The 27,737-nt window shown below is 42.7% G+C and overlaps 2 protein-coding genes and 1 pseudogene across 8 annotated transcripts in view; 1 reads left to right on the top strand and 2 right to left on the bottom strand.

The window, feature by feature from the left end:
* The window catches only part of CEBPZOS (CEBPZ opposite strand), a 30,875-nt gene that overhangs the window by 1,396 nt on the left and 1,742 nt on the right, over positions 1–27,737 (bottom strand). For 3 of the 7 annotated variants that reach the window (XM_059660142.1, XM_059660139.1, XM_059660138.1), the window contains 3 exons: positions 4,028–4,143; positions 1,490–1,534; positions 9–93 (listed from right to left, as the gene is read on the bottom strand). In XM_059660142.1, coding sequence (XP_059516125.1) covers positions 11–93; positions 1,490–1,534; positions 4,028–4,142 — 243 coding nt within the window. In that variant the 5' untranslated portion in view covers position 4,143 and the 3' untranslated portion in view covers positions 9–10. The other 4 variants (XM_059660141.1, XM_059660145.1, XM_059660140.1 and 1 more) reach the window with 4 other exon arrangements.
* On the bottom strand, positions 8,419–10,356 carry LOC132213888 (protein phosphatase 1 regulatory subunit 15A-like; annotated as a pseudogene).
* Positions 12,962–25,847, top strand: SULT6B1 (sulfotransferase family 6B member 1). Its single transcript, XM_059660772.1, has 7 exons — positions 12,962–13,160; positions 14,165–14,277; positions 15,714–15,803; positions 18,778–18,904; positions 20,963–21,057; positions 23,776–23,932; positions 25,717–25,847. Exons 1-7 carry the CDS (start codon positions 12,962–12,964, stop codon positions 25,845–25,847), a joined length of 912 nt encoding a protein of 303 aa, XP_059516755.1.

The following is a 27,737-nucleotide window of genomic DNA, read 5'->3' on the forward strand; positions in this document are numbered from 1 at the left end:
GTACTTACTCCTAACTTTTGTTGTTCAACCATTTTTCTTGATCTTGCTGTCTCACTCCATACATTCCAGAATATTCAATGGATTTGTAATAAACTGTAAATTAAAAAATAGTTGTCATTTATAAAATCATTTAAAAATGTTAAAATTAAACACTATCTATATATATAAAGAGCCAGGGGCCATCGCAACCGAATGGATGACCAAACAGGCTGAGTGGGGCGACCAGGCCGGCAGGGGGGTTAGTGAGTGACGACCAGACGACTGAACAGCAGGCTGCATGGGGCAACCAGGCCAGTAGGGGGGTTAATGAGGGTCGACCAAGCGACTGAACAGCAGGCTGCAGTCAGGCTGCGTGGGGTGACCAGGCTGGCAGGGGGTTAGTGAGGGATGACCAAATGATCAAACAGCAAGCTGTGTGGGGCGACCAGGCCAGCGGGGGGGGCAGTTGGGGGCGACCAAGCCAGCAGGCAGAGGTGGTTAGGAGTGATCAGGCTGGCAAGGTGGCCACTAGGGACGATCAAGCAGGCAGGCAGATGAGCAGTTAGGAGCCAGCAGTCCTGGATTGTGAGAGGGATGTCCTCAGGATCAGGCCTAAACCAGCAGTTGGACATCCCCCGAGGGGTCCCGGATTGGAGAGGGTGCAGGCTGGGCTGAGGGGACCCCTCCTCCCCCACCCTGCACGAATTTCGTGTACTGGGCCTATAGTTCTATATAATAAGAGGAACATGCTAATTAGCCATTATGCCGTGAGGCGTAATGATCAAGTGTGTCAAGATCCCATCACGGATCAGCAGGAGGGTGGGCCAGTGAGGTACAAGGGGACTGCGGAGAGCTACAGGAGGAGGCGGGGCAGCAAGCTATAGGGGGAGGGGGGGTGGGGGGAGCTACAGGAGGGCGGCAGTGACCTATTGGCACACGGATTCGTGCACAGGGCTACTAGTTGAGAAATAAACTTTCCCTTCTTGCATGTAGAAGCTCTAGCACCTGTACTAATAATTGTAATGAGCACTATTAGGCAAATACTGTGCTAATTACATAATGTTACCTCATTTGATCCTTATAACAATTTGTGAAGTGGTATGATCATCTCTACTTGACAGAGAAAGAAATAGCTCCAAGATGTTAGCAAACCTGAAATAGGTTTTAAATTTCAAGCTGGGTTTGATTCCATCACCACCTCAGGTATGTCTCATTCCATAGTCTACATTCTTAACTACTGGAAGAATTAAGAATCTCTAGCCCATGAACTAACTGCTCTCATCTAGATAACTCTAGGTGAGAATTTTCTCTACTCTGTTCTCAGAAGGAGCCAAAATATGGATTAATAATATTTTTTTTAAATTAACATCACAGAATAGTTATTTTGCCCTTAATTGGTCATAAAGAAATTACTTAGTTTATATAGGTTACCTGAAAACATTTTTGTAGTTTTCTTTTTAAGATAAAAGTTATAAATACCTATAAGGTGAACAGGATACCTGAAACATACCTTCCAAGATGAAGGGAAATTTCTTGCTCATTGTTTGCCTAAAATCTGATGGGGGAAAAAATACTAAAATTAGACATGATTAGAGATTCATTATATTAAAATATGCAGCCATATTTTAACCTTAAGGCATATAAAGTAGGGATACCACAGATTAGAAATTTTTGTGAAGGTCCTGGTAATCCAGAAACTATATCCTTTTGGGTCTAAACTGCACTTGCATATAGCCTTCCATAGTTATTTCGGAGTTTTAACATTTTTGACCTATATATATGATGTACTTAGAAGTGACATTTAAAAGCAAATTTTCATGGATGCAATTTTCCCTTGTTTTGGAATTAGAAATAAGACTACAATACCCATTTTTTAAAGTTGATCTTAAACTTTAATTTGCTTTTAAATACTATTTGGATGGTTTTTTATATACCCTTACTTATAGTTTAAAAGCATAGAGACTGCCCTAACCAGTTTTGCTCAGGTTTGGGCATCGGCCCAGAGACTGCAGAGTCTTGGGTTTGATTCTGGTCAAGGGCAAGTACCTTGGCTGTCGGCTCAATCCCTGGGCCCCAATAAGGGCCAGTGTGGAAGGCAACCAATCAATGTGTCTCTCTCACATCGATGTTTCTCTCTCTGTCTCTTCCTCTCCTTTCCACTCTCTAAAAATTAATGGAAAAAATATCCTCGAGTGAGGATTAACAACAAAAGCATAGAGACTGAATATCCAGTAGCATCGTGGAACTGTTCCGGTGAAGTACTTTTTAAGAAAACAAATGACAGGTTTCAAAGATGGCCACCACTGGGGATTGCTATTCCCTGCTTTAGTAAAAGAGAAAGCAGCACTTCCTAATTTGAAAGTTTGTGATCCTGGCCGATGTGGCTCAATGGTTGAGTGTCGACCCATGAACCAGAAGGTCACGGTTTGAAAAAATAAAAACATACTTGGGGGGGAAAAAAGTTTGTTAGCTCTCAGATAAAATTTCACCTCACAATAGGTCAAAGCACTTTCAGTAATAGCCAGGGCATGGGAAAGGGTTTCAGTGCCTAGTGTGGATGCAGAATTCTGCAAGCCTAAGAACTGGTTACTTTGACAATTTGGCTATGCTACTCTCAGTCTACCAAATAGTGAGGTGCATTTGCCACATCTGTGCTCCCAAACTAAGCCAGACTAAGGACACTAGCTCTATTACCCATCCCTGCGCTAGGAAAACCCAGGGAAGTGTGAAACATATCCCCTAGTCTGCAAACAATTTTTGAAATATATTTTTATTGATTTTAGAAAGGGAAGGGGAGAGAAACATCAATGCCTCCTACACACCCCCTACTGGGGATTGAGCCTGCAACCCAGGCATGTGCCCGTGACCAAAATCAAACCCGGGACCCTTCAGTCCATAGACCAGCCGTGGGCAAACTACAGCCCGCAGGCCGGATCCGGCCCGTTTGAAATGAATAAAACTAAAAAAAAAAAAAAAGACCGTACCCTTTTATGTAATGATGTTTACTTTGTTTTTTTTTTTTTTTTTTTTTTTTTTTTTTTTTTTTTTTTTTATTGCTTAAAGTATTACAAAGGATATTACATATGTATCCATTTTATCCCCCCGCCCTAGACAGTCCCCTAGCCTCCCCTATCACCCAGTGTCTTATGTCCATTGGTTATGCTTATATGCATGCATACAAGTCCTTTAGTTGATCTCTTACCCCCCTACCTCCTGCCCCCCAACCCTCCCCGGCCTTCCCGCTGCAGCTCGACAATCTGTTTGAGGCAGCTCTGCCTCTGTATCTATTATTGTTCAAAAGTTTATAATGGTCTCTATTGTCCACGAATGAGTGAGATCATGTGGTATTTTTCCTTTATTGACTGGCTTATTTCACTTAGCATAATGCTCTCCAGTTCCATCCATGATGTTGCAAATGGTAAGAGTTCCTTCCTTTTTACAGCAGCATAGTATTCCATCGTGTAGATGTACCACAGTTTTCTAATCCATTCATCTACTGATGGGCACTTAGGCTGTTTCCAGATCTTAGCTATGGTGAATTGTGCTGCTATGAACATAGGGGTGCATATATCCTTTCTGATTGGTGTTTCTGGTTTCTTGGGATATATTCCTAGAAGTGGGATCACAGGGTCAAATGGGAGTTCCATTTTCAGTTTTTTAAGGAAACTCCATACTGTCTTCCATAGTGGCAATGATGTTTACTTTGAATTTATATTAGTTCACACAAACACTCCATCCATGCTTTTGTTCCAGCCCTCCGGTCCAGTTTAAGAACCCACTGTGGCCCTCGAGTCAAAAAGTTTGCCCACCCCTGCCATAGACCAATGCTCTATCCACTGAACCAAACCAGCTAGGCTGCAAACAATTTTTTAGGAGGAAGCTAAGAATCATTTATAATAACACCTAGTTTCCCCTTGTGCCATAGTAAAAATGCCTAATGACGCTGAATCTAAAGAAGCAGTTTCTCTAACAATGCCATTTAGCACCTAAAATGCATTAGCAAACTGTACACTCCTCTATAAAACATTCACTTCTGAATTATCATTACCTTGGCTTGTGTCCATCTTATTAAACAAAACATATGCTCCAGCAACGCCCAGAAATTCAGCTACTAAAACTCCTTTAAAGATCTTCTTTGCCAGTGGTTCCAAAGTGCGGACCATCCTAAGTTTAACAACAAACATATGTGAACTAAATGAGCATATTAAAACTTAATGCCACTTCTATAAAAATAACTCCATTCCCACAGTGTGATTATCTCAGTGTGTTGGTATTGTCCCGAGCATGCTCTTTGTCACATGGTTCTGCCCTCTGTGCAGGTGGTATGTTCTCTAATACTCTGCAGTCCCAGCTCAGCTCACTGTCACGCCTTTACTCCATTCACTCCTGATTCCTTTTCACAACACCTGAGGGTGGGGAGGTAATTAAATACCCTACCTTTGTAGTATCCTACTAAAATCATTATCAGGTGTTCCCCCCTCCCCAATATTTCCTTCTCTCATTTTGATAATATGATCCCTGGGGACTAAAAGATTAAAACTTTACTATTCTTACCCAAAAGAAGCAGGGGACGTGAACGAAAAGGAAAAAAAAAGAACTTATAACCATCAGGCAGGTGAGTGGGTGAGAAGAGTTGTTTTGCTCTTCACTACAATGCTGTATACATTACTGAGAGGAAATAAGCCCTCATGAGTACAGGGAGCTCTCGGGGTTATTTTTAATGTTCAAGGGGTGAAAAGAACAAAAGAGCCTGCCTGTAGCCAGACTTACAGTATAAGGAATCCCAGTAAAATGCCATTTCGTTTTGTTGAAGAGAGTGAGGTTAAGGGTTCAAACAACAAAGTCCAAATAACACTGTATAATAAATCATTCACCTTTCTTGAAAATGTATATATATACAAACACACACACGTTTTACATTGCAAGTAAAGCCCCGTGAGATAAAGACCACCGAAGGCATCCTGTGCACAACAAAGTTAGGCTACTAACCTGCAGAGGAGAAACAAGAGCAGACAAGCTTTTGAAAAGGTTGGAAGTTGGGGGACGTTTCAAATAAATCGGTCCTCCAATGGGCTCAGAGAGAAGCAGCGCTGTGATCACGGGGTTAACATCACACGGGGCTCAGTGCACACAAGCTTAAGACAAGGCTCAAAGTGGCATCCGAGGACCCCTCATCTGGGCACCACAGCGGGAGATCTGCAGGCTCGGTGTCTCCAGGCAACACCCTGTCCCGCAGCAAGGGCTCACAGTCTAGAATAAGATATTGAACAACATTTCTCAGCTACGTCTCTCCAGGTTCCCACCGGCAAAAGCGGAGCAGCCTGCGAGGCGCCTGCGGGCGACCTCAGACTGGCTACCCACGACCCTCGGCCCCTCGCCGCCTCGCACCACCGGAGCCCCCTGCTCCCACCGTCTGCCCTGCTGCCCGGTGCGCGCTGGCTGCCCCCGGGATCCCGGGGCACTCCAGCCCGGCCTGCACCGCCCCGGCCCTGGGGCCAAGGTCGCCGAGCAACCCGGAAACACTCGGTCAGTTCGGCGGCGTGAGCGGGGAGACATGGCCCCGAGTGTCCTCAGCATGACCCCAGTGTCCTCAGCATAACGAGGGCCCCCCCAGACCTGCCGAACTCCCGCTCTGGGCAGCACAAATCTAGCTCCGAACTAGTGTCCCGCCCCGCTGTCTTACCTGAGTCGCGTGCACTAGGGGCTGCGCGTGCGCAAGAGTTGACAGAGCCCCGCCCCTCCCGGCGTTGACCCCGCCCCCAGGGCGTAATTAGCATTCATTGTCCTCTTGCTGCGAGCCTATCTCGACTGTGGCCTACATACCTCAATTTATTTAATCCTCAAAACAACCCCATGCTGTGACGATCGCATTTTACAGGGAAGGGGAAAGGCCTACCCCGCCCACAAGCACACAGCCTATAAAGACAGGACTCGGATTTGAACCCAGGCCGCTAACTCCAAAGCCTGTGCTCATTCTTCCGCACCCTTCAGCCCAAAGTGTGATGGTCTCCAAGAATCAGCAGTACTGGCTTCCCCTGGGAGCCTGTTAGAAAAGCAGATCCCCCGGCTCAAAATCTGCTTTTTAGCCAGATGCCTAGACAATTCTACTGCAAATTAAAATTTGAGAAGTATAGCCCACAATACCCTGTAGGAGGATGAGGGGACGGGTAAAGAAATGGAACATAAAGGTCAACTGAGGCACCAGGTGCAACGCAAAGCCCGGACCGTGTTCCTATCCGTAATGTACAGTATTGTAGTGAACAGCAAAACAACTCTCCCCACCCACTCACCTGCCTGGTGTTATAATTTCTTCTTTTTCTTCTTGTTTTGTTTTTTTTTTAACTTCCTCTGTTTCGTTTCTTTTAGGTAAGAATAGTAAAGTTTTCATCTTTTCGTCCCACAGGGTGATCACATTATCAAAATGAGAGGAGGGAATATTGTGGGGAAGGCACACCTGATAACGACTTTTTTGTCACCTGTTCTCTCTCTCTCTCTCAGACTAAAAACACACACAAATTAATTAAAAGAAAAGAAGGTAAGTAGAAACGTTCTCTTTAATCTCAAGTAAGGAGCTTTAAATAAACCTCCTCTGCTACTGCCACCAGGGCCAGGAACCAAGTCAGGAAGCACTGCCTGAGAGGTCCACCCGCACTTACCCTGGGCCTGAGTGGACCCGGGAGCCGAACTGCAAGCTGGGATCTCACAGGACCTGGGGGCAGCCTGCACTCAAAGGCACGCCAGTGCAAATGCATCATGTAGCCTAGGTTATTTTGCCGTCATGCCTGCCACTGCTTCCTCCCCTCATGCATACCGTGCAACTAGAGTGGAGAATTCTAAGGTTGACAGGTTGCCCTGAGCCTAGGGAGACTGACAAGAATCAGAGCTCCTATTACCAAATCCAAACAGCCCTGAATCCTCCTATAACTACAGGCATTACGGTCAGAACAGGATCCAGCCATATTTGTCTTTTTTTAATGTTTTACTCACGAAGATGCAAGCAAAGGACAATAACAAAGTTTGAATTAATATCTTGAGAGCTTGTTTGGAGGTTCTAGCAGGGGAGCGCAGCTACTCGTATACCCTTGACCGAAGACCGGTCCTCTCCTCGGGGGGGAAGGTCGTCCTCTTCGACCGAGCGCGCAGCTTCGGGAGGGACGCACATGGATCGGTGAGGGAGGAGGGGGACACCCGCCTAGCCAGCCAGATCAGCCGAATCAACCCTGGCGATCAATGGGGTGACAGATGTCGCAGCCAGATCGCCCTCACATCCAACAAAGTTTGAATTAATATCTTAAAGTCTATCTTTCCCAGGGAAACAAAGGCTCTGTACTGTGGAGGGGACAATCCCGCTAAGCAGCTTGGCAGGGAGGCCAGTCCTACCCCTTTTCCTTTCAGGGAGGAAATTCTGAAATACACAACCTTCCCACCTTTGGTGAATAGCACCCTCTTATTATGTAAGGTAATAAGACCTTCAAGGGGGAGTGCTGTTTGGAAATTAAAAACATAGCAAAACACTCGCATATTCTAATTTTACCTTTTTTACAAATTTCAAAAAAATTAATCACAACTATAACAAAACCCAGACACCTATTCCTAACTAGGCACTCTCTTTGGTCAGTTCTGTCCTCTCAAAATGGAGATTAAAAGAGGTTAGCTAAAGAATTTATAAGCATACATGCATTGGATATAGACAATAGACTGGTGAAGGCCTGGGGTGGGATGGGAGATGGGTGGAGGGGAGCAAAAGGGGAGAAATAAGCATATTTATAATACTCTCAACAATAAAATAATTTTTTTAAGAAATGGAGATTAAAAGCTGCCCTCCCACATCCACCGCTGCCTCAGTCAGATACTTTCTGTTGACATAAAGTTTCCACCATTCTATGATGCATGTGCTCCTATAGGCTTACATTTCTGAAATTGAAAGGCATCTCACAATTGCTGTGTACATTTGACACAGTGATTTCCCAAAATGCTGTTATTAAATGAAGTCTTCTAGAACCCAGGAAATGTATTTCCCTTGTGGTCATAAAAATATTTCTCCTCAGAAGGTAAGAGTTCTGGGTTTGTTTGTTTGAGGCAGGAGGTGATAATGGCTCTTTTGAACATGTAATAGGAAATATAAACGGATGTAGGGAGAGAAATTGCAATATAGGTGATCTTGGCAAATGATGTAAAATTTGTCCTGGGAAGTTACCTATAGCTATTTGCCACTCTTCTTCAAATTGTAATAGTGTGTCTAATTGTTCTCTTTTATAAGGTATTATCTCAGTAACTTCCCTTCCAAAGAGTTCGATACTGCGTCGTCTACCTTTGATAATGAGAGTGGCCACTAGGGAGGGATAGGATAGTACAATCTTCCTATTTTTTTTTTTTTTCAGTACAAACCAAAAGACTTTATTTCTTAAACCAACTGGTAAAAAAAATAGTGAATAACACAAAAACCACAGGATCCTAGCCACACCTCCCACTGAGGTCTAAGGCAGGAGACATGGACACCTAAAGAGGGGAGGGAGAGGCCACAGTGTGGCTCAAGAGTGTGGCCTGGACACAGGATGTGGGCAAGGTCTGGGTTGTGGCGGGTATGGCAGCCAGAGAAGAGGGAGGGTTCCCGAGGCGTGCCCAGGCCTTGGCCCGAGCTGCAGGGGTGAGGCAGAGGCCCAGTTTCTCCTCAGCCTGGGCAATTCGGCGGGCAAAGCGGCTTCGATCCCAGGCACACTGCTCCCAGGAGCTCCTTTGGGCAGCCTGGGCTGGTCCAGCCCAGATAATCAGGAAATGGATGGAGACCTTCTCAGAGAAGTGCACCTTTCTGGCCTTTTGGGGAGTCTCGGGGTCCGGGCTGGGTGAGGATCCCTGCAGACTTGAGCCGCCTTGGCAGGCGGAGGGGCAGCCGAGGAAGAGGCCAGGGAGGTGGTGGCTTCTCTCCTGGTAGATAGATGGCCACTCGGAAGGACTCAGCTTCTCCCCATTCCTCAGCAGCTTCCACTCCCTCTGTCTCCTTTCCAGGTGGGTATGTCCAGTTCCTGAGGAGGGCACTCTGGGCCTGAAGGGAAGAACTGGGGTCCGAGCCAGCTATCTCGGAACCATCTTTCTCATCCTCATTCTCCTCCTCTGTGTCCTCTCCTGGCCGGTACACCCAGGCCCTCAAGAAGGTACTTGTGGGGGGAATGGAAGAGGGACCCTCAGCTTCTCCCTCCTCCTCAGCTGCTCCTGAATCACTGTCTTCATCTTCCTCCTCTGTGTCCTCTCCTGGGCAACACACCCAGGCCCTCAAGAAGGTACTTGTGGGGGGAATGGAAGAGGGACCCTCAGCTTCTCCCTCCTCCTCAGCTGCTCCTGAATCACTGTCTTCATCTTCCTCCTCTGTGTCCTCTCCTGGGCAACACACCCAGGCCCTCAAGAAGGTACTTGTGGGGGGAATGGAAGAGGGACCCTCAGCTTCTCCCTCCTCCTCAGATGCTCCTGAATCACTGTCTTCATCTTCCTCCTCTGTGTCCTCTCCTGGGCAACACACCAGGCCCTCAAGAAGGTACTTGTGGTGGGGATGGCCGACAGACCCTCAGCTTCCCCTGAAGCGTTGTCCCCCTCCTCTTCCTCTGTGATCTTCTTGGGTTGGTGCTGCCAGGTCCTGAGCAGGGGCCTGTGGCTTAGAACCGAGGAGTGTGGCTCTGAGTCGGCTTCTTTCTCAGCCTTTTCATGCTTTTCCTCAGATTCCTCCCCTGAATTACACTCCCAGGCGCTGGGGTGGGAGCCTGCAGATGAAGAGGTAATGGAGGTCTTCCTGGTTTCTTCACTCTCTGTTCTTTCTTCCTCCTTAGCTCCAGCCTCTTCTTCCCCTGCAGCACACACCCAAGCACTGGGCTTGGATCCTGGGGATGAGGGGGGAGTAGATGTTGTGGGAACTTTATTTACAGCTTCTCCATCCTCCTCCTCCTCCCTCCCTGGACAGTGCTCCCAGTGTGATGGAGGGAAAGAGAAGAATGTCATCACTTTATCTTCAGCAACTCCTCCTTCCTCAGTTTCCTCTTCCCCAGGAGGGCCTTGCAGGGTTCTCAGAAGGCTGAGGGACATGGGAGCAGGCTGGCCACCTATATAGTCACTTCCTTGCTCTTTGGGGATGCTGGTTGCTTCTTCCCCACCATGTTCTTTATCATCATCTGAAAGTTCCCAGGCTTCAGGAAGAGAACTGTTGGCCTCTCGTCAGGGCAGGATGACCCGCCATCCTCCACTGTCTCCAGGCGCCCGCGGAGGGTGCCCACCCCATGGGGCATAGTGGGTGGCCAAAGCAGCCTTAGTCACTTCCTCCAGGCAAGCTTCTCCCTGATCTGCACTCGTTACTGCGTCCTCCAGCCAGGGCTTTAGAGGTCCAGGGTTCATGTCCCTGTTCGGGCCCCAATTGTTGGGGTCCAACCCCAGCAGGTCCAGGGGTTCCCAAAGGTGTGGACGGAGTCGGTGAAGAAGGAATGACACGGAGAAAGCGTTCAGTTGATCAGCAGCCTACCCAGGATCTCAGCCAGGTTCTGTCCAGGATCTCCAGCCAAGTTCTGTGTTATATTGTCTTCTTACACCTGTATTTATACCAGTTGATTTTAATCCTGTTGATTTCTATTCCAAAGGTTAGGGCGTTTCTTATCTCCATTCCAGGGAGTAAAGATTATGTCGCTTAAGGGTGATTGTTCGTAGTTAAAGTGATTAACTACCTGCCTGGCATTTAGTTAAGGGGTTTTATTCCCTCCCTAACTTCAGGGAAAAATCCCTACCTGGGGAAACAACCTCGGAGAGGTGACCTTGGTTAAAACACATAGCCCCAAGAAGGAGAGCAAACATATTAAGAACAGTATGCCATATACACCAGGTCCCTTGAAACATATGCTGTGCAGATGTTTCTTCCCTGCAGCGACTGTGTCAAGCAGCAAGGATGGCCCGGCTTCCGGCATTCAGGCCTTTGTTGCAGGTTGTATTTCAATAAGATCCCACTGTCCTTGCATCAGGAAACCTTGACACACCAAGGAGCACACTGCAAAGCTTCCTTGCTTCCCAGGCTAACTGCCCCTCTCCTGGCAGCCGAAACCCAGAGGCACACAGTGGTTTTATACCCTCATTGGTTAGCCGATTCCCATCCCAGAGCCACCTGACTAGTTCCTCCACCTTTACCAACTCTGTGTGGTTCTCAGGTTCCCATAATCTCAAGGTCCCAGCTGTGATGCTCCCCCCGGCCCCCCGTCTCCTCCTGTGCCACTTCGTCTACATTGGTTTGCATCGAGCGCGGTGCTTGGCAGCCCATGGGGAGGGCCTGCCCCTCTGAACGGAAAGCCCACCTGTGCTTTTGCAGCGAGGTGCCATTGCACGGCACAGTGAGCCGGCTTGGCTTTCAGTGCTCCTCTGGCCCTGGCCTACCAAGAGGGCAAAGAATGAGCAACCCTGACTCGGCTCACAGGCGGCTCTCAGCCTGCCGAGGGCGTTGCTCTGCCCTCAAGCACTGTCTCGAACCCCAGGAGCTTCATACTTGTGAAGGAGGCAGTGTGGTGCAGTGGGAGGGGCACGGCTTAGAAGTCAGGGGTGCTGGGTCTGTCTCTCTTGAAGTAGCCCCACCCTGCACTGTTGATATTTGGCTCTGTTCACTAATGAGTTTCTAGATTCTAGAGGAGTCTCAACTGGGCTGACTGGGCACGTCAAGTCTCTGACATGTATCTGTTCCATGCCAGTAGGCTACCTCAGGAATGTCCTCATGGAGATCACAGAAACACAAGAAAGAGCAAGGCCTCTCGAGTTATAGACTTACAAGCATCATACTTGCACTTCTGCTTCATTCTATTACCCAAAGCCAGGCACAGGGTCAAGTCCAGAGACAGAGGCAGAGGACATTTCAAAGTTAAATGCCCAAGGGGGTGGATGCAGAGAGGGTAAAAGATCATTCAACCCATCAGGAAGACCTATCAATTCTACCTTAGAAATACTTTCCACACCTGTCCAATACTCCTTCTATCTTATTGCTACCACCACTTCAGTTCACCATGTTCTCTCTTACTTATCACCACCTGACTGCTCTGTCCAAATCTTTCTTGTCCATTCCTTCTCAGACCATTCTCAATGCAGCAATGAGAATAAACTTAAAAAGAAAACCTGCTCTGACCACTCATTTAATTAAGTCTGCCAAATGGTTTCCTATTGTTCTCAGGATAAAGGTGAAAATCCTGACTAAGGCCTGAATTGTTTTCAATTTTCAATTGATGGGTTATTTAAAAGCAAATAGGTGAACCTGGTGAAAGGGAGAAAGAGTAAAAAGGGAGTGTGGGAAAGAGAGGTTTTGTAATGACTTCCATGTGAGAACAGCCTGGGAGCCCTTTCTCCAGCTTCATCTCCTTCCATCCTTTCTCTGACTTTATGGTTGGAACACATCATAATTCCCCAACTTGTACACTATTTCAAGCCTCTGGGGTCTTACTTGGACGCTCTGTTTCCAAGTAGAGTTCTTTATCCCTCCTTTTGGTACGGATTCAAAACTCTCTGCCTTATCCCCTGTTAAAAAGAAAAGAGGAGAAGAGCCTTGATTGGTTTGGCTCAGTGGATAGAGCATTGGCCTGCGGACTGATGGGTCTCAGGTTCAGGAGAGGAAGAGGAGGGGGAGAGGAAGACAGGTTTCATTCCACGAATTGCTTTTTGCTAATAAGAAAACTGTATACCTGATTCAATTAAATAGTTACTTGTTAGATATTTAATATATATTTTTGTCTATTAACAGATTCCATTCTTACCTTCATTGTGGAAGTTGCCTATAATGGTAATATAATATTCTCTGATCCTCAGCTGTTTTGCACCTGGGGTTTCCCTTTTGTCAAAAGGCTGGGGGAGGGGTGTTGGATGAGAATTAAATGACTTCCTTCTCACGTGAATGGGAGGAGCCCTTTATTCCACCTCCTGAGCAGCTCCATTAAAAGCTATCACTGCCCCTATAGCGCAGGCTCATTCACATGGACCCAGCATGGCCGATAAGTCAAAACTTATTGACTACATCGATGAAGCTTTGGAAAAATCTAAAGAAACTGCACTTTCTCGCTTGTTTTTCACCCATCAGGGGATTCCTTACCCTGTCACCATGTGCACCTCAGAAACCTTCCAAGCCTTGGACACCTTTGAAGCCAGAAGGGATGACATCCTGCTGGCATCTTATCCAAAGTGTGGTAAATAGAAGCTCATGTTCACTTTGTCATGACATAGTGCGTGGGTAGGGCAGGGTGCAAGGCCAAGGTGGGGAGGGAAGCTAGCCAGAAATCAGTGAGGGGAGGGCCAAGAGGGGTCAGAGCACAGGTTGCCAAGTCAGTAACTGAAATGGCTAGATCTGGAAACCTCAGGATCTGAGGAAGGAGGTGTGTGTGTGAAATGAACGTGATGGCTGGTGGGTAGAAGGAGAGAGATGCACAGAGGGGCCGGAAACAGAAACAGGAATGCAGGAAAGTCTGATTGCCATGGAGCACTGACTGTAGTAGAGATTTTCATCCTGATTTTTGACTGAGGAAAAACCATGGCCACGTCCATAATTTAGGTAATGATTTCCATGTAACGGGTTCTTTTTCAGGACCAAGCATCAATCCTCCGGTTTCTCAAACCAACTTTATAATGGTCGTTCATCGGTGGACAATAAGACATTAAGAATCCAAATTATCTAATTTTACACCATCTACTTTTGATTCTTTTAACCGTAATTTTATCTCTGTTTATTAAAGCCAACCTCACTCATTTAACATTTTTCTTTCTCTTAACTGATGCTGGGATTTTATAAAATCAAAGTTATATACTCCTATTGAAAATATTCATTAATGTAAGATAAAATAACATATGATATATAAAAGCAATCATTGCCACAGCATACAATTTTTCTATAATGAACATGTTATAATTAGAAACGAAATACTGTCTCATGTTAAAGGAGAAATCTGAGTAATAAGTTGAATTTTATATTAATGTAGAGAAAAAAGTTGAATTTTATATTAATGTAAGTAAATACTGTTTTCCACAAACCTTTGTTTCTTGCCACAGCCCAGGTTATTTTAAACACAGAAGAACCAACTGTACACATCAGGGAATGGTGGTTCATCTTACTTTTTATGATGGATATGCTAAAGTAACATGCCTTTACTATATCAAGCCTCTTTAGTGAACTTTGATTGTCTGATTTTTCTTTGAGGTTCAAATTGGATTCTTCACATCATTAGTGAATTAATATTTGCTGATTCTAAAAAAAAGTATGAATATCCAGAATTCCCAATTCTTGAATGTGGGGACCCAGAAAAATATCAGGTTAGTATAAAACAGCCTGTACACTTATAGCAAATTATTAAAGAAAGATTTCTTCTGTTTGAGGGATCTTTTAGTTTTGAGTTCAGAACGTACAATACTTACAATTGTTGTAAGTTATTGTGTGCTTACCATATCCCCAGCACTTTTCAGGGATCATCTCATTTTATTACAGAATAACCTTATCACCATATTCCAAAGGATAACACTGTAGAGACTTGCTTAAGGTCAAGGAGGTAATAAATTGCAGGGCTAAGATTTGAACCCAAGTTTTCTGATTTGAGTTGTTAACCTAGTCTATACAGTATAGCCAGCTTATTAAAAAAAAAAAAAAAAAAAAAAAAAAAAGAGGGAAAGCTTCCCTGTAAAAACGGAGTCTTTTCAGAGCATCTGAATTAACATGAAAAATGTTCTATAAGGTGAGTGAGACACATGGCTGTAGCTCCAGGGTTTCTGGAAAATATCTTAACTCTGTATGGTATTTGGGTTTTGAATATCTGTAACTTATCAGAATTTTTTTTTCCTCCAGGTAATTTTAAAAACATTTTTTTTTGTACTTTTGTAATTTTATCATATGTAAGAACAAAAATATTTTTCTATGCAACTTGCATAGAACTCCACATAAAAGATATTCACTTTACAGAAAACTTTTCTAAAATACATATATTTTCTTAAATGAGACGTAGTTATATCTAGTCTTTACATTGCTTACTGTTTGGTTATATCACATTTTCATGAACATATTATTATATTGTTTATCTAGTTTTGTTAGAATTACCTCCTATTTGCCCCTTGGTATTTTTCTAATCCTTTTAGGAACTTTGCCATTTCTCACATGTCTTTATGGTGGAAAAAGGACTCTATCACTTAATCTGAAAATTACCACCTGTGTGATTCTTCAAAACCTCAAAGCCTGTGGTTAATCTCTAAAATGAGGGTTACAATGTCTACCTGAGAGGATTATTGTAAATGAACCTAAAAGTACATCTAAGACTAAAAAGTGCAATTTTTATAAATCAAGTATTATGACTCCCAGTCACCATGTGGACCCATACCATTGAATGTAGAAGAGATAACGAATTCAGGCAAAGAGGGGATTGCGGATTATGAGCATTTTTGAACAAAATATTTGGTATGATTGTGAGAAAAGGTAAATGTTTTAAAAAATTGATAGGCAATATCCAACAAGAAAGTTCAAAAGGAGGATTTTAACTATTTATTCATTTATGATTCTCCACTCCTCATCTGCACAAAGGAAATAGACATGTAAAAAAAAAAAAAAAAGAGGAGGAAGAGAAGACAGCGCAATAGTGATGCTTAAAACTACTATCAGACACTCACTAAGTTTAGGAGTGATTCACTATACACATAAACACACACACACACACACACACACACGCACACACACACACTTTCACCTTGTTGTGTATATTTTTAAGAGAATGAAACAGTTTCCATCGCCAAGGATTTTGGCAACTCATCTCCATTATGACAAACTACCCGGGTCCATCTTCAAGAATAAAGTTAAGGTGAGTGTCCTTTCCGACTGGTATTTCAGTGTGAAGTTTTTAATGTATAGCTATTGGCTTTCTGAGCTATATGATAAATTTGTTACTCATCATAGACTTTTAATAAATGACATGTAAGATTTGGGCATTTCTTTTGTTGTTTCTTTCCTCAGATATATCTGTTGTAGTTGCATAAATCAAAGGAATTTTCTGCTAGGATATATAACATACATATTTTAAAATCCGTTTTATAGTGAAGAGATTTCAGAACCCCACTAGGATAATTAGTGTTTAACAAATGAATACAAACTAGAAAAATAAGCAAAAAGTGTTCCTTTAGTTCTATCTGGTGAGCACTAGTTACCTGAAGTCTGAAATGATTTTATTTCTGAATTTCACATGTAATAGCAAACTTCATGTCATACATAAATTACTATAGGTGTTTTGGCTACTCTTTTTTGTTTAAAAAAAAAACTTGTTTTATTAAACAGTATTGATCTATTCTCATAATTATTAGTTTTTATCCAATCGTTTTTTGTTTTCACCTGACTCTCCCCAATTCCTTATTTCTGGGTGCCTCTTTTCTCTGTCTCGGGAGCAAAGATGAGAATTAATTAAAATAAGGATTCAAACTCTTGAATGCCACAAATAAGAATGAGAGGATAGAGCAATAATAGCAAAGAAAGTGGGAGAAGGGAAACAGCTAAGATAACTGCAATGGTAATAGGAAAGAGGGGACATAATGGAGGAGGAAAGAAATCACTAGGGAAGTGTAGGCTTAAAATTAGTGCCTTGTAGCCAGGGTACAGGATCCTAGGAACTTAGAATTGGAAAATACCTTAAAGGTCATCTACTCCGCCCTAGCCAGTTTGGCTCAGTGGATAGAGCATTGGCTTGGGGACTGAAGGGTCCCAGGTTCGATTCCGGTTGAGGGCACATGGCCGGGTTGTGGGCTCGATCCACAGTAGGGGGCGTGCAGGAGGCAGCTGATCAATGATTCTCTCTCATTGTTGATGTTTCTAGCTCTCTCTTCTTCTCCCTTCCTCTCTGAAATCAATAAAAATATATTTAGAAAACAAACACACAAAAAAGGTCATCTACTCCAATCATCACGAGGTGTTTGAATTCCAGTAAGTGGCTGTCTGGATTCTGATTTATAAAACATTTGGATTTGGAGAGAAACAGTTTCACTGTCACAGGAATACAAGGGAAGTGGCCAAGGGAAAAGAAAAAAAAGAGCCAAGGGAAGTGGTTGATGCTGGGGATTTGTCCACATCCAGCTGGCCTTCACTGTTCAAATTTATGGCTTTGTAAAATTATAAACTGCTACAAGCCAGGGAAACTAATAAATGTTAGCCAAAGCCCCAAATATAACACCCTCAAGTGACAAAAATTGGCTGTCTTTGGATTGGGGGCAAGGGTAGGTGAAATATATAGATCCCAGCTTATTTATCTCTATTCAATTGTATCCTGTATTTCTTTATTTTTTTAAATATATTTTATTGATTTTTTACGAAGAGGAAGGGAGAGAGATAGAGAGTTAGAAACATCAATGAGAGAAAAACATTGATCAACTGCCTCCTGCACACTCCCTACTGGGGATGTGCCCACAACCAAGGTACATGCCCTTGACCAGAATCGAACCTGGGACCTTTCAGTCCGTAGGCTGATGCTCTATCCACTGAGCCAAACCGGTTAGGGCTCCTGTATTTCTTTAGACCAAGCATGTCAAACTCAAAAGCTAACATGAGCCAAATACAGGAGGCATGTGGCCCACAGGCCATGAATTTGACATGCTTGCTTTAGACTGACAAGGTGTTTTGCCATCCTGATTCCCTTTCAGTTTCATGTCATCTACAATCTGATAAGTACAGCTTCTATATCTTTACCCAAATCAACCATTAAAACGATGGCCTGGTCAGGACAGGAGAAATGCCTCAAAACCCCTCCAGGCATGTTTACCTTAATTCTTTAGCCTCCTTTCACAGGAGTTCTATATACTTAATTGCTTCTGCTTTCAGCTTACAATCTTCCATTTTGTAGAAGAAGTAATTAGCAACAAATTTCTAATTTAGAAACTGTCTAAGGAAAGCTTGGTGTTTGTCAACAAGGACTTGTGAGAACGCATGGTGCCCCCTGGTGGTCAACTTCTTGTATGGGATCCCAAATCATCTATTTAGTCAATTCTGGAAAACTTCCCCCTGACGGAAGTCAGGTTCACAAATCTGCAGTTTGCCAATCCATGCCTGCCTCCTTTCTGAACCTGGAATCATTTCTGCCAATTTCTAGTCCTCGGAAGCTTTTGTGTGTCGTCTCAGATTCCTCAGTGGCCATTAGCAGTGCTCAATACTGTATTCTTCAATTTCCTCAGTTCTTGAAATGGAATTCGTTAGGCCAGAAAGCCCAACTAAATTCACTTAGAGCAGCCAGATATTCTCCTGCAATCATTTGGTTCTCTTGGGTTTCAATGTGCTCTTCACAATGTTCCTTTCACACTTTTCATTCAAAAGAACAAATTCACTCCTCATCAGAGAGGACAGGCATAACATGGGGAGTCAGAGTTCTGCTGCATCTACATCACCCATCACACCTCGGGCCCTGGAGAGTGGGCCTGCCATTCTTTGATCTTCCGACACCAAACTCTAAACATTGTCCTTCATATTTACTTTGCTTAAGGGTTCAACCTCTTAGCTCATGCGCTTGTGAGCTTGCTCTTTTTTCCTTTTTTATACCTTCTATGTATGCCTCTTTACTGTCTAAACTCATTAGCAAAAATCTTCTCCTACAATATCAATGTTCTTTTTCTTCTTTTCTCCCCTCTCCCAAGACTTCCCCATCTGTCACCTCCAATTCCTCAGTTTTTTACGATCATTCTTTCTCTTCATATTAACAAAAGTATGTAGCATACAAAGGACACATGATTTTGCCCACCCTTTCACTTTTCCAAAGTTGAAAACATAGACCTAAACCAATTAACTTAGTTTTATCTCCCTAGATACTGGTGATATTTCGAAATCCTAAAGATACTGCAGTATCTTTTTTCCATTTCCACAATGATGTCCCTGATATTCCAAGCTATGGCTCTTGGGATGAATTCTTCAGACAATTCATGAAAGGACAAGGTATGACAGTTGGTAAAATAATTCTCCTTACTTTGACAGATGATCACATAAGTATGAAAATTCAAATGTGTTTTAGGGTAAAGAAAGAAAGGAGATTAAGGCGGATCCAGGAACCAAAAGTAACTTTTCAATGAAATGTTATAGCCCCACTAGTTCTGTGTATCAAACAGTACATTACTGTTCTTAAAAATAATGTGGACGATTTATATGTGACTATGAGTATGAGTGGCCATATAGACATGGGACAAAGAGGCTTAAAACAGAGTCATGTAGAAAAGTGTTTCTAGTTCCTTTCCCTTAAGTTTCTGTCTAACACGATAACAAGCAAAAATAGATAAAATCATGACACCGAGTAACCACACTTACGTATTTATTTACCAGAAAGGAAATGAATTTTTTGTTAGACCAGGTTGATGGTTTACTCTGGTTATTGATAACTACAATTGTAGAAGTGCCTACTAATGCTCCAGGTATTAAACTAGATGTTATAAATCCATGATTTCATTTCAGACCATAACAACCTATAAGTAAGGCAGTATTGGTCCCATGGCACGAATGAGGAAACTAATCAAAAAAGTTAAATCACTTGCCACTGGCCCTACTGCTTCTAAGTGGCAGTGACTCTGCTTCCACAGGTTAACTACTGCCTTCTTTTAGTAGCGGCTCTGTTGAGTTTTCATAGTGGAGAAGGAAGAACTAATGCCAGGTGAGCCTTGAGGAGAAATCATTGCCAGGTCCCTCTAAGAAGATTGCTTTTAAAGGTGATCACCCAGCAATGCCAGGCCATCCCACATGCATGGACGCTGGGTACAGCACTGGCTCCTTAGTAAAGATCAAACATTAGGATTGGGATGTTGGAGAAACAGAAAGTGCACAGGAGATGTTTATGAGGCACCATTAAGGAAGCTTTGGTTTGTCTGGTAACTACTCACTAAGACTGGATGGAGGTAGTGAAGGCAAGTCTGAAACATTACCCCATTAATACTACAAGAGAGCATTCAACCATGAGAACTCTATTTTAGGGAATCTTTGTTGCCCTATCCATCCTTTTGGCCTAATTATTTGATGGACTACGATGAGATATGGTGGCAATAACTTGGAGGGCGTTTCTGCCTTGTGAACTTAAAAATTCAGCTTAATGGAGGCAGCTCAATACACTGGAAAATGTGTGTGATTTGTAATGAGAAGGCCTGGATTAGGACTCACCACCTCTTATGATATATTAGTGATTAATATTAGATAAAATAGCTACCACTTACTTAGCAGTGACTACTTGCCAGGCACTACATGCTATCATTAACACGCGTTATTTAACTCTAATTCTCAAAGACCCCTCTATGGATAATACTATTATTATCCCCATTTAATGAAGAAAGAAAGAGAGACATAGAAAGGTCACACAGCTATCAAGTAGCAGATTAATTAATGGCTTCTTTTAGTCGTGGCTCTGTTTTCCAACTGTATGTTTTATGAAGTCTAAACACACATCAAGCGATTCTGATAAAAACTTAGTATTCTGGCTTCTAAGACTTAAAATACAAAAATAGTATGTAATGTTTCATTAATAATGTTTATGTCCATTACATGATGAAGTAATACTATTTTGTCGTATACTGGGTTAAATAAAATAAAATGTTAAAATTAATTCCACCTATTCCTTTTTTTTTTTAATGTGGCTAATAGAAAAATTTAAATTACAGGTATAATTTAAATTTTGGACAATACTGACCTAGATAATATCTGTCGCATCATTTCTTTCTGGCATTATCTCTGTCAGTTTTCATGTATCAATCACTATTTCTGAATTATTTTATTCACCTAAATATTCATGAATGTCTTGCAGTTTTTATCAAACCATTTTACAACTTGCTTAATTGTGTTGTTATTTATGAAGATAAAATGAACAAATATCTAGTAAGACTGGCTATGCCAGTTCTCTTGGAGCAGGGATTTAATATAACTTATAAACATCTTGTTTGAGCTCAATCAAATATAGATAGTTTATATTTTAACCTCCATTATTTTAAATTCCTTAAGATTTTTTTCTTGTGTTTTTAGTTTCTTGGGGAAGCTATTTTGACTTTGCAATTAATTGGAACAAACATCTTGATAATGAAAATGTTAAGTTCATATTATATGAGGACCTGAAAGAGGTGAGATTATGATTATTGATATTCTACAGCAAGATTTATTATAAACTACAACATGGAACACTTATATATAATGTCTGGATGTATGAACACATATTGTATTCAATGAAAAAGAAAGAAGAATATTCAGATATGTGTATACTGTTAGGGAAAACAAACAACGCATAAGTGCTTAGGTTGACTATTTAATATAAATAAAAATAATGCTTAGCAATTTATAACTAACAGTTGCTGCTTTATTTTCCTTTTATGATAGATGGTCCAAATTAGGAATGAGAAAAGCAATAGGTAGGTCTTAACTGAGATTTAATTGAACATGCATTCGACTTTGGATTTATGTTTTCCATGTAATTTTCAATTGTTTATTCACAAACAGTGAGTGATTGCTCAGCATGGTTCTAGGCCCTTGGGATACATCAGTGAGCAGACCAGACACATTTCCCTGCCCTGGAGAAGCTGACATTCTCCCTAGAGAAGGCAAGAAGACAGAGTGATAAATAATAAACAATAAAAATAAAAATGTGTATGATAGTGAGAAAAAGGAAATGGCATAGCTGACTAAGAAAACACTGGGAATGCCTGAGGATAGGGGATGGGGGCGCTAGACAAATCCCAGGATAAAATAGGATGGTCAGGGGAAACCTCATGGAGAGGATGGGATTTAAGCAAAGATCTGAAGGGAGTGAAGGAGTGAGCCATGTGGGTAACTGGGCCCAGAGCTTCCCAGGCAGAGAGAATCGACTGAAGCAAAGGCCCCGAGGGAGGAGCTCCTGGATGATGAAGGGACGGGAAGCAAGCAGATGTGCCTGGGTCAGTAGAGGTGAATAAGGGGGCACTAACCAGTGAGAACACCACCCATGTGGGGTGGAGTGTGAGGAATGGCGTGGCAGTTCATTGAAATGACTTCGGCTTTCACTCTGTGTGAAACAGAAAGCCACTGTAGGATTCCAGCAGACATGTGATAGAAGTTGACATGTTTTGTTTTGTTTTGGTATTTATTTTATTGATTTTTTACAGAAAGGAAGGGAGAGGGATAGAGAGTCAGAAACATCGATGAGAGAGAAACATGGATCAGCTGCCTCCTGCACACCCCCTACTGGGGATGTGCCCGCAACCAAGGTACATGCCCTTGACCAGAATTGAACCTGGGACCCTTGCGACCGCGGGCCGATGCTCTATCCACTGACCAAACCAGTCAGGGCGAAGTTGACATGTTTTTAATAGGATCACTCTGGCTGGTGTGTGAGAACAGACTGGAGAGGAGCAAAGTACAGGGAAATCTAGGAGGCGGCTCCTGTAGGAAGGAGTCCAGCCAAGGGAAGATGGTGGCTCAGGCCAGAAGCAGCAGTGGAGGGGATGAGAAGCGGTTTACTTCTAGGTTTATACGAAGAGAAGCATCAGCCCTGGCCGGTGTGGCTCAGTGGATAGAGCATCGGTCTGCGGACTGAAGGGTCCCAGGTTCCATTCCGGTCAAGGGCATGTACCTCGGTTGCAGGCTCCTTCCTGGCCAAAGCCCTGGTTGGACATGTGCAGGAGGCAGCCAATCGATGTGTTTCTCTCACACTGATGTTTCTCTCTGTATTTCCCTCTCTTTTCCATTCTCCCTAAAAATCAATGGAAAAATATCCTTGGGTGAGGATTAACAACAATAAAATTTTAAAAAAAGACTATCATCGTAGATAAAATTCTAACGTATTAGTTAATACTTACTATCATTATTTATATCCTAAGTAGTGGAATAAGAATTCTAAATTAAAACCGTAAAGTAAAACCAATACAGAATATCTTCTAAGGATATCTCGACTATTTATACAGAGGTATTTGCCGGGAGCCGGTCCATCCTTGCTATTTCAAGGGACCTGGCATATATGGCATACGGTTCTTAATATGTTTGCTCACCTTCTTGGCGCTGTGTTTTAACCAAGGTCACCTCTCCGAGAAAGGTTGAATCCCCAGGTAGGGATTTTCCCCTGAAGTTAGGGAGGGAATAAAACCCCTCAACTAAGTGCCAGGCGGGTAATTAATCCCTTTAACTACGAACAATCATGCTTAAACTACATAATCTTTTCTCCCTGGAATGGAGATAAGAAACGCCCTAACCTTTGTAATAGAGATTGATAGGATTGAATCAACTGGTATAAATACAGTTGTAACAAGACAGAAACACGCAGAACTTAGAACAGAATCAAGAAGACAGAACCTACACGGAGCCTAGAGACAGAAGAACTTCGCTGGAGAGAGCATGCCGGAGGATCCTGACTAGAACCTGGTGACTGAACCTGGCTGGAGAACCTGTACAGAACCTGGCTGGAGATTCTAAGCAGACAGAATTCAGAAGACAGAACTTCAGACACAGAACTTAGAACACAGAACTCAGAATCTGGAGAATTTGGCTACTGAACCTGACTGGCGAACCTGAGCAGAACCTCTCTGGAGATCGAGACCAGAACTTGGCTGGAGATCCGGGCTAGAGATCCTGGCTAGGCTGCTGATCAACTGAACGCTGTCTCCGTGTCATTCCTTCTTCGCCGACTCCGTCCACACCTTTGGGGACCCCTGGACCTGCTGGGGTTGGACCCCGGCAGGTATCAAATTAAATCTAAGTAGAAAGATAGACAGTTGAGTTAAACAGGCTTAATGAATCCATTCTAAGAAACCTGTCTTTGCTCACAGCACGATTCCCATAGAAAGGTGGTTATCCTTTACATTTTTGCTTTTTAGAATCTGGCCGCTGGAATAAAACAAATCGCCGAGTTCTTTGGATTCTCTCTCACTGGGGAGCAGATTCAAACTATCTCCGCTCAGAGTACCTTCCAGGCAATGCGAGCAAAGGCCCAGCAAACGCACGGGGCTGTTGGCCCGTTCCTGTTCCGCAAAGGTAAAGTGGCATTGGTTTCTAGGACATCTGTCCATTTGTACGTAACAGGCGATCCCTGTGACTTGATCTTAAATGAGACAGGTTTTTCTTTTCCTCCCAGCAAGAAGGCTGGAGACAGTTCAGAGCTGGAACTGGAGGTTCCGCAGTATCTCTTAGATACTGCGTTCCTTCCGCCTTTCTGCTCGTCACCTTGTGTGATGACAAGGGAGCAACGAGAGCTCCGCCATTACATTAAAATTAAAGGATTATTTTATTAAAATGAAAAGGGAAAGGCAAGAGACAGAGTCATGTGTATCAGCTCAGTGAGACCCCTTTTAAGAGCTTTGCTGGAAGCCTCACTCGGTGACTTACACTTGTTTAGGGAGAAAGGAAGGGAGAGGGAGAGAAACATTGATTGGCTACCTCCTGCAGGGATCAAACTGCTGATGATCAAACAATTGAACCAAACTGGTCAGGGCAACTTCCTTTACTTTGAAAAGCAAATACGAAAAACATATCCTAATCCCAGGCAAATAATCACTCTTTGCAAATTTTCAGTATCTGAGGTCTTAACCAAAACTTGCTGTAAAATGTTAACTTCTCAAGGATATTTAAGCTATTTAAAATACTTTAGAGAGGAAAAAACTGGCTCTCAAGAAACTAGAATTTTAGGTTCTGAGTGTTGGGAGAGAGATGGAGATGGGAGATCATTGAGGCCAAGAAAGCAAGTCACCGCCCTGGTCAGTGTTGCTCAGTGGTCAAAGTGTCAGCCATGCAGGGAAGGGTTTCAGGTTTGATTTCTATCAAGGGCACATACCTGGGTTGCAGGTTCATTCCAGGCTCTAGTTGGGGGGCCTGCAGGAGACAACCAATCAAGATGTCTCTCTTACATCGATGTTTCTCTCTCTCTCCCAACCCCTCAACTTCCCCCGCCTCCCCACTTCCACTCTTTCATTCTATCTAAAAGCAATGGGAAAAATATTCTCAGGTGAAGATTTAAAAAAAAGAGCATGTCACCTACTATACCACAGATGGAGAAGTCCCAATGTATACTGTTAATTTTACAAAAGGAATTACATTTATTTTGTTTTGTTTTTTAAAATCTATATAATAAAAGCCTAAGCGACCATTATGGTGGAACGACCAAAACAACTGGTCGCTATGTTGTGCACTGACCACCAGGGGGCAGATGCTCAACACAGGAGCTGTCCCCTGGTGGTTAGGGCACTCCCACAGGGGGAGAGCCGCTCAGCCAGAAGCCGGGCTCATAGCTGGCAAGTGCAGCGGTGGTGGCTGGAGCCTCTCCCGCCTCCGCAGCAGCGCTAAGGAGCAGCGAGCCAAGTGGTAAGGAGCAAGGGGTCCCACACTGTGAGAAGGTGCAGGCCAGGCTGAGGGACCTCCCCTCAGTGCATGAATTTTGTGCACTGGGCCTCTAGTATATATATTTTATTGATTTCAGAGAGAAAGAAGGGAGAGGGAGAGGGAGAGGGAGAGGGAGAGTGATAAAAACATCAATAATGAGAGAGTCATTGATTGGCTGCCTCCTGCACACCCCCTACTGGGGATTGAGCCTGCAACCCAAGCATGTGCCCTTAACTGGAATTGAACCTGAGACCTTCCAGTCCACAGGCTGACACTCTATCCACTGAGCCAAACCAGCTAGGGCTACATTTGTTTTGAAGACTGTCTAATTTTTTTCATGTGTTCATTTTCACATCTCAAAGTGAAACACTACAATGAAAAATGGTAAAATAAAAAATATTCTAACAGGTGTCTGTGTCTACTTTTTTGTGTGTGTGCTGTAGGTGAAGTTGGTGATTGGAAAAATCTGTTCAATGCAACTCAGAACCAGGAAATGGATGAAAAATTCCAAGAGTGCTTAGCAGGCACTGTCCTAGGAGCAAAGTTGAAGTATGAATCATATTGCCAAGCTTGATTCTGGTCAGTTCATCCGGCCTGGGTGTTTTATTTTCTTTAATAATAACTGAATTTAAATAATTACATAATAAATTTATCCAATAATCAAATAATTACAAATAACATGTAGAGATAAACAACACAAAGTTAACAATAATAACACCTGAAGCTTTTCAGCAAAAACTTAAGTTTATTCACTTTTTGAGAAAAGGTCACTTAGCTAAAAGAGGGATATTAAATAAATGTATCTAATATGCCTGGCTGGTGTGGCTTAGTAGATTGAGCATTGTCCCATGGACCAGAGGTTTGATTCCCGGTCAGGGCACATGCTTGGGTTGCGGGCTCGATCCTCTGACGTGCAAGAGACAGCCAATCAATGTTTCTCTCTCATTGATGTTTCTCTATCTCTCTTTCTCCTTCTCCCTTCCCCTCTGAAATCAATAAAAAAATTTTTTTAAATGTATCTAACATGAAAATAAAATAAAGACCTTTTATATATTAAAAACTGGGAGAAATAGTCCCTAACATATGTGCACTACAAGGAATATTCGACAAAGTGGTATAGGTAAAAGGAACACAATACCAATTGGAAATTTCAATCTACACAAGGAATAAAGAGCACCAGAAATGGTACATATGTGAGTATATAGAAGAGCTGTTTTCCTCATTTTAAAAGCTCTTTAAAAGATAATTATCTATTCAAAGCAAAAGTAGTAAAAATGTACTTTGTAGTTTATAATATATGTAGAAGAAAATATATGACAGCAATGGCACAAAAGATGGGAGAGGAGGAACAGAAGTATGCCCTTTTACATTTTGGGAAGCAATTTGGTAAATTATATGACCATATATCTTACAATCCAGCAATTATACACCTAGGCATAAGTCCTGGAGAAACTCCCACATTTGCAAACAGATAAACTGTATAAGGAAAATCTTTATTGCGGTATGGTTTGTACATACGGAGAAATTTACAGACTAAACTGAGAGGCAAAAAAACAAACAAAAAACCCAAAACCCAAATCAAAGAGGAGACATTAGAACTGATAACAAAGAAATACTAAGCATCGTAAGAAATTAAGAACAATTATACAACAAATTAGAGAACCTAGGAGAAATGAAAAAATTCCTAGAAACATACAACCTACCAATACTGAATGATGAAGGAACAGGAAATCTAAACAGACCAATTACTAGTAAAGACATTGAATCAGTAATCAAAAACCTCCCAACAACAAAAAGTCCAGGACCAGGTGGCTTTACTCATGAATTCCGCCAAACACTTAAGACATTTACACTAATCCTTCTCAAAATCTTTCCAAAGATAGAAGAGGAGAGAACTCTTCCAAACTAATTTTACGAGGCCAACATTACCCTGATACCAAAGCCAGACAGGACACTACAAGAAAAGAAAATGATCCCTGCTGAACATAGATGCAAAATCCTCAATGAAATATTAGCAAACCGAATTCAACAATGCATTGAAAGGATCATGCACCACGATCAAGTGGGGTTCATTTAAGGAATGCAAGGATGGCTCAACATATGCAAATGAATAAGTGTGATACACCATGGTAACAAAATGAGGGATTAAAACCATATGAGCCCTGGCTGGGGACCCAATTGGTTGGAGCGTTGTCCTGTACACCAGAAGATTGTGGGTTTGATCCCCAGCCGGGGCATGTATGGGAGGCAACTGATCAATGTCTGCCTCCCTCGTTCTCTCTCTCTCCTTTTAAAATAAATAAAAACATATCCTCAGGTGAAGATAAAAGAAACATATGATAATTTCAATAGATGTAAAAGAGCCTTTGACAAAATTCAACATTCATGATAAATCTCTAAACAAAGAGTATGTATAAAGGAATGTACCTCAACATAATAAAAGACATATATGTCAAGCCCACAG

This window comes from Myotis daubentonii, chromosome 12, assembly GCF_963259705.1.
Source record: "Myotis daubentonii chromosome 12, mMyoDau2.1, whole genome shotgun sequence".
Classification (NCBI taxonomy): domain Eukaryota; kingdom Metazoa; phylum Chordata; class Mammalia; order Chiroptera; family Vespertilionidae; genus Myotis; species Myotis daubentonii.

Bases quoted from the DNA above. Each gene is read 5' to 3' on its own strand.
- SULT6B1 (XM_059660772.1), top strand. From the start codon at position 12,962: ATGGCCGATAAGTCAAAACTTATTGACTACATCGATGAAGCTTTGGAA. The intron at 21,058-23,775 runs GTGAGATTATGA...TTTGCTTTTTAG, and splicing joins TATATGAGGACCTGAAAGAG to AATCTGGCCGCTGGAATAAA. The intron at 23,933-25,716 runs GTAAAGTGGCAT...TGTGTGCTGTAG, and splicing joins CCCGTTCCTGTTCCGCAAAG to GTGAAGTTGGTGATTGGAAA.